Below are 13,783 nucleotides of genomic sequence, written 5' to 3'. Positions count from 1 at the left end.
GGTTGTTTTTGTTGTGTGTGTGTGTGTGTGAGAGAGAGAGAGAGAGAGAGAGAGAGAGAGAGAGAGAGAGAGAGAGAAAGAGGCAAAGGAACTGGATCAGGAATACTTGAGCCTTGGGGACTCAATAGAACAGGGTTAGGCTCTCCAACAAAAGCTATTGTATTTCTATGTGTGTATTGTACTGAAGTTTGAGCATAGAGAGGGGGGGGGGGGTTCTTAAGGTCTTTTTCACCGCTCGGATCTTTTGTCATCTTTCTTTTCAGAGACAGATCGATGCCAAACACCACCAACATTCGATGACTCATTGCACACGCTTTGCTGTGAGCAATACTGGTGCATCTTGGGACGTTTCTCAGCCTTTTAACTCCCCTTTGCGCTCTTTCCTTTTCTCGCCGATCGGTGGGATGGCCAAAGAGCTAGTCACGATTCTTGGAATCGTACGCATCCTATTCGGTGTTGTACCTTGCCCAATTCATTGTTTGCTTTCGGAAATAATCATTGATTTGTAATGAACGTTGCATTTATTAATCAAAGGGTTCAAACATGACTTAAAATAAACAGATGAATTGTGCAGTACTAAAACACAACTTGTTTACTTTGACTGACCAAAGTGAACAGGAAGGCAATCCTGTCTGTTCAGTGGGCGAGCGAAGTATAGTAATTCAAGCTGTACAAACAGCAATTTTTCTTGATATGAGGGCAAGTTAAATCATTATTCAGGTAGGGTAATTTTGTAGAACAGTAACAACAAATATGACATTGCTCAAGTAATCTACAATATTTAAACATATATTCAAACTTTTTCAAAACATTTCAAAGCATTTCATTTTCAAGGCTTGTCAACTACATGTACAATGTACCTGGCCGAAAGAGACCTTGATTTGATGGTTATGCTTGGAGATTTTGTGCGCCGTCAAGCTAGCGGTGAAGCAAAGGTTTTTATCTAATGGCAGTAAAGGGCACTAAGCACGGATGACAAAGAACGCTAATGGATATTTCAATTAGGAATTAAAGGGTCTTCACAAACATCCATCTCATCATTATTTTTACATTACTGATCATTGCTTTTGTTTTCAGCATCCCCATCCCCCCCCCCAACCTCTCTCTCTCCCTCCCTCTAAATTGTTTTAAATGAATATAAATTTTTGAAGGGGGAAATAGAGGGATGATTCAAAATTATTTTCTATACATAATAATTGTTCTGTTTTGGCTTTCAAAGCTTTTCATCCATTGCAAAAGCCATAAAAATTCAGAGCACATTTAATCGTTAGCTATCAAAAGGGCACAATTTGGGTTATAAGTAGAGAACTAGAGTTGTAATTTGTAAACTCTAAACACAAATTGTTAACATTTCATGATTTTCATGGCACTCCATGCATGTAGAATAAGGCCTACTCATTGCAAATCCGACCCACACCGTGGTCCTTTCACAGACAACTAAGCTTTAATTCATTAACAGAAAAGGAAGTGAAAGGCGACTAAATATGTAACAATGACGTGGTACATGAATCATGAAAATATGAGAAAGTATGATTTGGGGTCAGTCACCCAGAAAACTAATTTGCTTTCATCTCATTAAATGCATTGATTAATTCTTCTCTGAATTCATCTTGCAACTCTGCCGCTTTGCACACTCCCTACAATGGCCTATTGATTGGACGTGTATGTAATTATAATCCCGCCCGTGTGCTCCTATACCGCCTGTCTTCCCTTGCCTTGCCTTGCCGTGCCGTCCCTGCCTCCCTGCCTGGTGGGCCGCGGTCACATGAAGTTCAGTATTGAGATGCCGCATGCCCGCATACCAAATGCAAACACAATTATTGGGCATGCTTGTATGCCTGCCTGTATACCAGGTTACATACTGGTGCATCTGGAATGTCAAGTGGTGTTTTCATGTTTTATGCACTACAGGATGTAGATTTATGTCTGAAGCATTGATTTGGGCGGAATTTTACATTTCCTGATGCGGCATTCCAGCAATATTTGTTAGCAAATGCCCAGAATTAAGGATTAATCTGACATACTGTTCTATCCATAGCATTTAATTTTTTATAAGAGAAAATATAACTACATTGTAGTACTGAAATAATGTCCATGGTGTCCATATTTCAAAGGCAATATTAAATTAGTGTACAATGCACCATAATCATAGCTACATGTAGTTCTTATAAAAGCTACATAAATGTACAACATTCAGATAATGAACTATCAAACAGATCTTCTCCCTTTCTTTCAAAGAGACTATCAATTATATATCCTGCACAGTATTAAAATTGTTACAGCACAACATTATTGATTTAAAAAGAAAAACATAGAGGACAAATAAGGAGTAACCATGAAACTTTCATCCATCACTACCGACGGTCCAGTTTCTACTTGACCTGCAGATGTTATGAATATTTCATTATTCTTTACTTATCTGTTGAACTTCACGCCCCACTCTGGAAACCGTTCAAACGGTGTTGATCCCAATTGATTTATGTGCGCATTCGCCTCCCAAATTGTGAGAATATACACTGCACGAGCCATATGAAAAGGTATGGCCCCTGGCAGGAGCGTCGGCCATCCATCGCAATACATATCTATTGATCTCATGACACCGACCTGCCAGCACATCAAAGGAAGACGATCCATAAAATGGACTGATTCTGATCATGAAAATGAACTACAGATACTGTATGCAATGTACCTGAAGGCTGAGGCAGGGCACCAGTCTACAACAGTATATTGCTAGTAGTAGTGAACATGACATATTCCTCTCAGCCCATCCCATCCAACAACCCACATAAAGCTCATTTAAAAAATAATCTTGAGTACTGCTAGTAAATGGCAATGACATTACATTTTGCAAACAGAAAGACAAAAAACATTTTTTATAATGAAGAAAACAAAAACCATGTGGACTGTGAACTGTTGTCCTGAATTGCAGTTTCTGAAAATTATGTATTATGAGGTTGTCGGGACAATTTTTGTTCTTGAAGTAAACCGATGTCTTTCATGAAATTGTATAAAATCCATGTTTGAGCATCTGTCTTTGGGATTTTAATATACCAGTACATTTTACATAACACTGTGAAAACTGCTAAATGCCATCTCTTTTCCAGAGCATACCAAAGTCACAACCATTTCTTGAAGGTTGGGTAAACTCAGCTCTTTGAAGTCCATCTGAACCCAATAACACAGTCAATTTCATCCCAGGCTTCTCCTCTTCACTAATGAGCCAAGAAATGATGAGCCCATTGACAAACCAAGCTGTCATTTTGCCGACAGGAAATAGCCTAAAATCAAATTAAAATGCCATTCTCCTCAAATTACACCACTCACACAGCTGCTTGAGAGATCATCTTTGCATGGAATACACTTTCTTCATCATCATGGCATAAATCCCAGTCCATGGTGTTTCTGCAAGTTCACCCATCTTAGCGGGAGACCAATTTAGGTGCAATATAACATTATCAGTTTTATATATACTGGCTCCAGTATAATATACTGCCCTCTAATCATACACCTAGCAGTTTGGATGGAAAAACCGATTCCTTAAAATTTAGCCTAGAATTCTAGATCTACCCATAATCATCGATTTTGTGGTCTTCAGTCGTTTCACTTCATTTCATAAAAACCACACAATGACATCCATGAGATACATGTAGATGTCAGTTATTATTCTCAATCTTTAAACAAAGTCATATCTAGACATTGTAAATGTGTTCCATCTTTTAGCAATGGTTTTCACATTTGTTGCATTTTAACGTGCCAAGTTCATCAAGTTCTATGAACAAATACAAAAAAGATTCAAAAGAAATTTACAAATCAACAAAACTAACCTGAACTGTCAATGCTGAACCTTCCAAGTCCACTTCCATCTCGGATTGTGTAGGACACCTCTCCATCTATGCCCATATCCATGTCAGCAGCGGATATGGTCATCACTTCGGTATCATTGATATGTCCTTCATGTACAGATCCAGTCAGCACATAGTTCGGGAATACAGGAGCATGAGTGTTCTCATTGACGTCCACAACCTCAACGACTATCCTGCATGTTGAGCTCATAGCTGGTATTCCTTCATCTCGGATGGCAACGACGATCTCATAAAGCTGGGTCACTTCATAGTCAAGCATCTCTACCAGCCGAAGAGTGCCATAATCTGTGTCAATGCTGAACTTGGAAGACCCAGAAGTATCAAGTCTGTAACGGACAGTTCCATTGGGTGGGTTATCAGGATCATGAGCTTGAACGCTCAAGACGGCGGCTCCTGTTGGGAGGTCTTCACGAATTTTGACTTTGTACTCGGGAAGAAGACATCGTGGTGGATTGTCATTGATGTCGTCTAGGGATACTCTGACGATGACAGAGCTGGAGAGAGGTGAATCTGAGAGGTCTGTTGCCTGGACTCGAATTTCATGGACAGGGTTGGTCTCTCTATCAAGAGGCCCAGCAACACTAAGCTCTCCTGTGATGATATCAATGTCAAAAGAAGGAGAATCGCTGATGATGCTGTAGCGCACTTCTTGATTTCGACCCTCATCACGATCAGAAGCATGAACTGCTAAGAAGCTTAGTCCTACTTCTGCATCTTCAGGAATTGCTACATCATATTGCTTCAGGTCAAACTGGGGTGCATTGTCATTAACATCCGTCAAAGTGATTGTCAAAGGACTCTTCCTGGTATGTTGCGGTTTGCCCATGTCTGATATCTTTACTGTTACATCATACGTACTTTGGGTTTCTCGATCCAGAGGCATTAAAACTTTTAGTTCACCCGTTTCAAAGTCCATTTGGAAGTGGGACTTGTCATTCCCATCTGAAATAGCATACAGAAGTTTCCCGTTAAATCCATGATCCAAATCATTAGCATTGACAGTTAGGACAGTGCCGCCAACAGGAGCATCTTCAGGAACTTCAACAGATGTCCTAAAGCCAGTCTCAAATTCTGGCTCATGCACATTAGAGGAGTACAACTCTGCATAATTTGGAGGAAGGTGTTCAACCTCTTGATTGCTTGCCTCAAGCTGCCCATACAACTCCTCTATCTCTTCTGCAACATCTGTCTCCTGGCAGGTCACTTTCAAACCTCTTGCATGGGCTTGAGGACTGGGGTTTGCGTTGTTAGTAATTGTCATGTTGGTCCTCATATAACTGACAGAGGTTGGACCATCTCTTGCCTCAATTCTCAGACTATAGAAGAGGGGGTCGGAATCTGCTACAGGACGAGACAAAGTCAGGTTTCCCGATTGAGGGTTAATGCTGAACAGGTCATTCACATTGCCACTTGTAATCCAATATCTTGGTCTATTCTCATCAAAGTCTAGGGCTGAAATCAAAGCAATAGCTCTCCCACTTGGAAATGACTTGGCAATAGCCCCAACACAATTGATCTTTTCAAACTTTGGTCTGTTGTCATTGAGGTTGATGAGATTGACGATGACTACAGCTTTTGCTTCTCTGCGAAAGGGAGATCCCCAGTCAGATGCCCTCACACGAAGTCTGTATTGGTGTCTCATCGTTTCGTAATCAAGTACCTTACTGGTATTGATGGATCCGGTTTCGTGATCGATGGTGAAGGGAACTGCATTCAGGTTTGCGATACTGTACGAGATGAAACCATTCTCTCCAAGATCTGGATCACTTGCTCGGACGACAAGGACTTGGGAATGGGCTGGACGATTTTCTTCAACCTCAACTGTGTATATTTCTTCTTCAAATGATGGATTGTTGTCATTTGCATCTGAAAGAATGACCACTACCCTTGTATCAGCAATGGTTTGCTGCTTGGCATTACGGACTGCAACAGTGAATTCATACTCTGGTGTTGTCTCTCTGTCCAGATCAACGGCAACTGACAGCATCCCTGTGTGAGTACCTATTGAAAACGGCAGTGATGAATCAGTGATGACATAGGAAAAACCAGTGTTACCTACAGCACTCCTAGGTGCAACAGATAGGAATGGTGTGTTGACAGGCATCAGCTCATTGATGGTGGTGTTGAAGAAATCATTGGTAAAGTAGGCTTCATAATTCATTGCACCATCAAGGACAACACCCACCACAAGAGAAGTGCTCTTTGGAGACAATCCTCTGTCTGAAGCAGCTACAGTCACATTAAAAGCGTGGGGTAGACTGGATGAGAGTAGAGAACGAGCAATTTGCAGTTGATAGCGACCGGGTGATGGTGAGGGCTGAACTCTGAAGAACCCACCTGGGTCCCCATCAATGATATCTAAAGCTGCAATCTCTCCATTTACTCCTCCATCTTCATCTGTCACTCCTACAACCGCGAAGACTGTCCCTATCTCACTGTTTCTTGAGACGGTTGGTTGCTTCTCAATCCTTATCTCGGGACTATGCTTGTTGACTTGTTGGACATAGATCCTTAGCTGTACCGGTGAGGTTAGGGGCAATCCTCCATATGGTGTGAAACCTCTGTCCTTTGCAACAACAGTGAGAGTGTAACTTGACTGTTGATCAAAGTTCAGAGGTCTTGTCAGGGACACTACACCGGTGGTTGTGTGTATTGCAAACTGATCTGTCTGCTGGCGAAAACTATAATAAACCTCTCCATTGGTGCCACTGTCTGAATCATGGGCCTCCACTTGAATGATGTTAGAGAATACTGGATAGTCCTCACTGATTGTCGCTGCATAGTTCCCTCTCAAGAAGAGTGGAGGTTGCTCATTCACATCCTGCACAACAATGTGCACTTCTGCTGTTGATGTGCTTCTTACTCCCCCTGAGCTGCTCTGCGCTATGGCCGTGAGATAATACTCGGGCCTTACCTCTCTGTTCACTTTCAAATTGGGACACTGGCTTTTATTTCTGCACGGTCTTGTCCTTATCCTCAAGAAAGCAAAGTCACCAACAACCTCTGGTCTTGCCGAGAAGAGGTCGCTCACATCGCTTTCCTGCAAGGTATATCGCACAGTCGCTGATGGGTCTGGCAAGTAAACGCCCATCTTTTGTTCGGTGGAGATGAATGTCCTGATGGGGGAGTTTTCTGCGATGGTTGCATTGTAGATTGAGCGGGTGAACTGGATGTCTTGGCCCAAGACTATGGTGCAGCCCAGCTGCAGGACCAAGAAAAGGAATGTCAGCGTCCCTCTCCCAAGGCACCACCTGACTCCTGCCATGGTGGTGCTTACTGTGGAGCTCGGCTCTGCTGCACAGCTAGCCGTCTCTGTAAAATCGGGAAAGAAGAAAAAAATGTGTCAGTCACTAGTGAAAGATTACAATATAAACAAACATACACTGATACAGGTACATTTGTAGCTACTGTACATACGAAACAGTAACTAATAACTATTGGAATTCTTTCATATTAGTCAATATTCATTTACTATGGAAAGGGGTCAAATTCTATTTTGAAACAATTCTTTACTGGAAAATTAGCGATTTCCTTTCTATGATGCAAAGATGTTGAAGCACAGAGGTATAATTTCAAGATAAAGTGCCAAAATTTGTTTAATTTTGTCACACTATCCTGCCATATAATGCAGATTCTGTTCCAAATCATTAGGAAATAAATGACCCGTTCGAAGGGAGCAATAACTGTAAAGTCGAATTGACCATGAAAATGATATCTAGGTCAATAAACTTTTATGGCTTCTGATATATCAGTGGCTGTCTGCAAGAAGGTTGTTATTGCCCTTCACAATACATACAACATGTAGCATTTATGGCTTTCTTGTACGCAGCCGGCACTACATGTATGCATGGTCTACCAAATTCAGCATTTGATATTCATTTACATACACTGTACATGTAGATTATGTACATACACTGTACAAATCAGTGTTTTCATGCATTGTTTTAAAATCATGAAGTTAAAAATGAAAGGTCGGAACTTAGGCAATGTCCTTTCTGGCTCTCAACATAAAAAAAATCACATAAATTGCAGGTGCACAAATCTGCATGTACATGCTATACCAGCATAAACTCACTGATCTTTGATTGAATCTGTATCTAGACAATATAAAACACAACACATACGTGTATAAACCATAAGACCAATTACAGAACCAGCAGTCCTAAAAAAAATACATGTACATGTACATAAGTACTGTGTTCAGTGTCTTCTCTCTCACAAATTTGAAATGAAGAATTATGACAGTTTCAACAACAAAACCAAAAGAGACTGAAGGATATATCATCAATGATAAAAATTGAATTTTTCAAACGTGTCTCTTATCATCTTTAGATAAATAACCTTGTTTGTTCCCAGAAGATACTGTAAGTTATAATACACTTTGAATACTGTTTGTTATCTAATTCATCTACACAATGTACTGTACTGTACCTGTACATCATTGCACAATAAATACATGTTGTTGTAGCTTCATACAGTATATTAAATTTTGTTGCTGCATTCCATCAATCTCAGTTTTAAAACTTCTGAAATAAAAACATCATCAAACCAGTGATGACTGACAACAATAGAGCATAGAAAGGTTTTACTGGGATAGGGGCTAGGACATTCACACAAGAGAAAAATTACTGTACATACAGTGTACATACAGAATTCATATGTTGTATCATCACATAGCAAAAGGAGCTTACTCAAGGGGAAACTGGAAACTAATTTTGGAGAGGTATTGTAGGCTTCCAAAATAAGTTATGTCAGTATCAGCATACTGTACATGCTCATCACAAGCATTGCTGGTCAATCAAAATATCAACTTAAAATTGAACAATACTTCCTATCCAGGTATACAGTTTTTGTACAACTATAACATAATGTACAGTTGTATACCCATGGAATTATGAGTGATCTTTCAAAATGATGCTCAACTTTTGAATTAATACAAATTTCATTATACGGGGTCCACTGTCCAGCATTAATATTTATTGTATATCTAATGGTTTTCAAACAGCTATACGGTGACATTTGAAGGTGTGAATGGAGCACAGGCAGCTGAGTGGGAAGGCCAGAGAGGAAGTCATCAATGGTTTGATTACTTCCTGATGCTGGGGTAAAGGGTTCCATCTCAGCCCAGTCAGCCCACAAGGTCTCAATTAAAACCAGAGTAGGTGGGTGGAGGCATAGACGTAATATGGTGGAGGGGAGGTGGCTGGCATGGCCGGCCAACATGACTCCAAATTTTGATTTAGGAAAATATAAAAATATTTGTGACAGAAATCAGTGTTGCTCCAAGACACTTGCATGTAAATTCATAAACAAGACCTTACAGAAAGTACAAGTTTGAAGCTTTTAACTAGTTTAGGTGTGGTACATTTTCTACTTTAATCAGAACTGTAATGTTAAAAGATCATTTCATTATAAAGAGGAACTTGTCTTTCACTGTAATTCCCTCTAACATCCAAGATGAAAGTTCTTTGACAACATTGTGACGACATAACAATGACTAACTTTGTAAGTTTGTAGCCATGAAAATTAATTTGCTCCTACCTGAATTCCCTCTTTCCCCTCCCAGACCCTTCCCCTGCTCCCATGCAGCAGTTAAATCTACTTTTTTGTAGATTCAAATGCTGGCATGCACATTGTACATGGATGTATGTACTGTAAAGGTCACATATTTTTTTTTGGACAATAAAGTTCTGTGAAGATATGAACTTATTAACATGTTCTCCACCATATTGCCTCATTCATTAACAAAAAAAGAGATCAGATAAGAAGTAGTAAAACCATATACCAGTAAATGCAATTTGCATAGATTTCTCTTTTTTCTTTTTCAGAATAATCTGTCATAACACATTACAACTGTACATGATCAAATGATTAATAAGCTTTCAAACAAATCAAATGGTGCACACACATGTACACTTGAAGTCTTGAACTACATGTATCATCAGAATAGCATTGGAACGTGTAAATGTTATTTGGAGCAGGCAGTGTGCAATTCATTGGTCATCATCATTCTAATGAGTTTAACCTGGTAATGCTATCATGACAGGGATCATTAACCAATCTCTACACTTCCTTGGCTGGTCCACTCAAGCATTCACTGATGAAATGCTCTGGCCCTGATATCAACATTATAGGCCCATGCATCAATGATCCGACACTTTGATTATGAAGGGCTTTATAGACTTTAGAATGGAGATTGGGCCCCCAGGGTTTGGGGCTAAAGCGAAATTGACCCCTAATGGACAGATGGCCCAAGTAAAAACAAAAAAATCTGAGAAACCTATTGGTAAAGTCGGATACAAATTAGAGAAGTTCAAATATATACATACATACAGTACATGTATAGAATATTTTAATGTTCAATTCCCTTACACTTTGGGTATCTCTGATTTGACAATTTGGTCATCAATTTACAGTGTGATGTCTTCAGGCATCTACATCTACATGTACTGTACATGTACAGTGTTGTGTACATGTACAATGCAAGGGAAACTCATTCATTTGCTCTAGGTACAATTTGTTTTCAATCGGTTTCTTTGTTTATTTTAACAAAGAGCATGTTGTTGATGTTGTTGTTTTTTCATAATATATTAACAATATATTGTTTGACTTGTTTTTAGCACATTTTAGTAAGTTCTTTCAAACTTTTAAGGGTTAGGTCTGTATTTCGATGGTAATCGTTAGTCTGTTTATTTTACCCGACTGCTAAGAAAGCATGTGTTTGCTATTATGCTTGTATAAAGTAAGCAATGCCTTAGTTGAATTTTAAAAATTGAGTTTCTTTTCAAATTTTCAAGGTTTTAGATTCTTTCAACTTGAAGTCTCAATTCTTGACGAATGAGTTTAAAAATAAACACTGACAAATGAATAGCGAGAATATTTACAATGTACATGTACCTTGTAAGCACCCTGCCCAAATCATACAATAAATTACCTTACATTAATGTTCTGGAACCTTTTTTTGTTAAGATAAAGGTAAGTTATGGTAATGTGATTGCATTGTGAAAGAAAAGGTGTGGAATGGATCAGAAAAAGTTGATCATGTAATATGTAAGTACTGGTGTGCACTGCAAGGTTCTGGAGTCATCAAAATGATAAGAAACTTGGCCCAGTCTTGGTAAAGTAACAAGCACTGTACACTTACTTACTTTACTTTACTTTAATCCATCGATGCTTGTAGGGCAATGCCTGTTCATCGATCATTGGGTTAAAAACATTTCCATCTCTCTTCGGGCGTAAGTCTTATCAAGTGAACATTTGTCTTTCATACATACATGTATGTTTAAACTGGATAGTGATGTACATGGTTATGGTTATGGTTATGGTTATGGTTATGTACATGGTTATGGGACTACACAATGGTGTCGGGCTAGTACTACCTTGATTTCCTTATCTTTCTATGCTCATTACTCAGCCAGTACACATTTTCTTTCAAAATTGTCTGGCACATGTCATTTATTTGTAATCTTGAACATTCAGTGTAGGTTTCGTTTGATTCTGTGAAAACTAATTTTCTTCTTTTTTTTTTACCAGAACTCGAGTTATTCTTTAATCTTTATTGTCAATTTAAGCCCCCATATTCACTACCATTTACCAAATTCTGGACCTAATCAACTCTGAATGATTTACACAAAAATGCTAGTCAAGCAACAGTTGTCAACTTTGTGTTTAGTAAGTCCATCCTGCATTTAAGTTGTATCAATTAAAAGCTAGACTCTGCAAAGTCAAAATTTAGTGAATTAGGTTTGATATCTTTAATTTTTAAATCTAAAATTCAGTTGGATCCCCAATTTTTCAGAACTGACAATGACAGAACTTCACAGAAGCTATATTTGTTTCATAATGAAATAAAATTCAATTCAATTCTATTTCAATTTATTGTTCAATATTGGAAATTTGTTTTGCTCACATTTTACAAACGTACAAAGAATCAAAATAAGTTTACATACACAATATATCATATACTTTGACATAGAAATTCTTCAGAATATTGCTATACAGAAATTTTCTTACGTTATTATAAAACAAAATAAGTGAATTATTTAAACTGTTCGAGTGAACGGGATTGCTCGGAAAGGTTAGAAAAATAAAAATGACAGAGATAAAGAAGAAGGTAAATTGTATTTCATATAATATCACCTAGATCTAGCCTTCAAGGCTGAGATCTAGCCATTCACACATGAAACAATCCTACATCTTAAATTTGAGCTTTCCTGTATCAGGCTATCAGCTATGTCGTAAAAAGGAATAGATCCGATCCATCTTCATTTGTAGCCCCAGAACTTCACGTGCAGTCGTGTGGGTATTTTCATGCCGCATCTTGTCCGCCAGCGTGGTGGGCGACGTAAACACGACGAAGCCGATGGTCCCACAGGCAGTGGAGTCCCGATCCAATAAGTTGCTTCAGTTGTTTTGAAATGTTTTTTTACAGCGGGAAATGACATGATTCAATTACATTTTTAAAATGTTTACAACTTGACAATCATCTTACCTTTTACAAACTATTCCTCTTGTCATTTGTGAATGTATTCCAATTTCATAGAAATCCACAGAAAACGATCATCATCACGCTAGCTCTTTCGTCGCCAATGCAATGGTATCAAATGCAGTGTGCATGCAATCAATGTGCAAAGGCTAGGATCAAACACACACAGCTACAGTACAACGCGTATAACCATACATATACACAGTCTATAGTACATGGTCTGGTGGTACGGTCTCTATGCATGCACAGCGTGGCGTCAGTGGAGCTGCGCTGGTTGGTCGCTCGTGTGTGCACTGTCTGCGAACCAATGAGAATGCTCCAAATCCCGAACTTTCAGAAAGCAATAATAAGCTACACAAAACTTTTTTGATTATTGGTGTTGACTTTAAATAATCTCTCTGACTTTCCTCATAATCTTTTATCTGACCATTTTTAACATTCAGCTTTTTTTTAAATGGTATCATAATCGGTTTTACGCTGTCAGCCCTCTCCCATCCATTCTTTCGGAATGTATGCCTTTGCTTTTACCGAAAAATTAAATTCATGACATCTACTGCTGTACTGACGCACTTTTTATATTGTTCTCCGGGATTGTTCTATGCAATATTGAAAATATACATATACCTGGAACAAAAGAAGACTTGTCATCGATTTTCCACTTGCTCCTATAATAGAGTCAAGTACACTGTCAGCTCAGCTAACGCTGAAATACAAGCTAGTCGCTTGGGAAAAGGCTGACAAAAGAAGATAGATTTACTAATCGAACCCCAAACAGGGAAAATAAAAGGAGAAACACGTCAGGTCAGTTCACTCGAAGAATGGTGTTCATAAATTAGGTAATTGATCGGCTGATTGTATTCCTATTTCAAATTGTGATAGGGGGGTCTGTAAAACATGTTCAGCATTGTCAAACTGGTCAATATATTTTAGCCTGCGTGCGTTCTTGAAAGGCTCTATACTATTTATGCAAGATGTTTGATTGGTGAGCAAGGACCCATTTTCAAATAGATTTTTATGCATATGCCTTTAAAAGGATTCAAACTATTTACTTTCTTCTGGAAAGAAAAAAAAACAGTCCTTTACAGAAACTAAAGATGCGTGGGTATTGTGTTACCTGTTTATGATTCTTCAATGTAGGACCTATTTTGATATTGAATAATCCAAATTGTAGATTCTCTTATATTAATTATTTGATTTCATTTAGTCTGATTTTATAACTGGGACAAGATTATCCTTAATCTAGGCATCGCTAGGGGGGTATACCGATCGCCCACCCCCCCCCCACCCACCCCGCCCCCATGAGTAAAGTGAGTAAGTTTCACAAAAGCCTCTTCTTGGATGTTTCAGCAACCAAAATCAAACAAACAACAACAACAACAACAATAAAACCAAAAGAAAACTCTCCTGAAAAACGGCAATCTGAAGTATACCGCTA

The 13,783-nt window shown here is 38.7% G+C and overlaps 1 protein-coding gene across 1 annotated transcript; it reads right to left on the bottom strand.

Moving 5' to 3' along the window:
• Positions 1–1,823: 1,823 nt before the first annotated feature.
• LOC115922204 (protocadherin Fat 1-like) lies at positions 1,824–12,486 on the bottom strand. The gene is made up of 2 exons (XM_030980580.1): positions 12,355–12,486; positions 1,824–7,175 (listed from the first exon to the last, which is right to left on the bottom strand). Exon 2 carries the CDS (start codon positions 7,126–7,128, stop codon positions 3,820–3,822), a length of 3,309 nt encoding a protein of 1,102 aa, XP_030836440.1. The 5' UTR covers positions 7,129–7,175; positions 12,355–12,486; the 3' UTR covers positions 1,824–3,819.
• Between the last annotated feature and the right edge of the window lie 1,297 nt (positions 12,487–13,783).

This window comes from Strongylocentrotus purpuratus, unplaced genomic scaffold, assembly GCF_000002235.5.
Source record: "Strongylocentrotus purpuratus isolate Spur 01 unplaced genomic scaffold, Spur_5.0 spur5_scaffold_11, whole genome shotgun sequence".
NCBI lineage: Eukaryota > Metazoa > Echinodermata > Echinoidea > Camarodonta > Strongylocentrotidae > Strongylocentrotus > Strongylocentrotus purpuratus.
The sequence above is the reverse complement of the archived record's forward strand: the minus strand, read 5'-3'. Positions and strand labels throughout refer to the sequence as shown.

What these genes read in the sequence shown, in the direction of transcription:
- LOC115922204 (XM_030980580.1), bottom strand. Translation starts at nt 7,128, where the DNA reads ATGGCAGGAGTCAGGTGGTGCCTTGGGAGAGGGACGCTGACATTCCTT.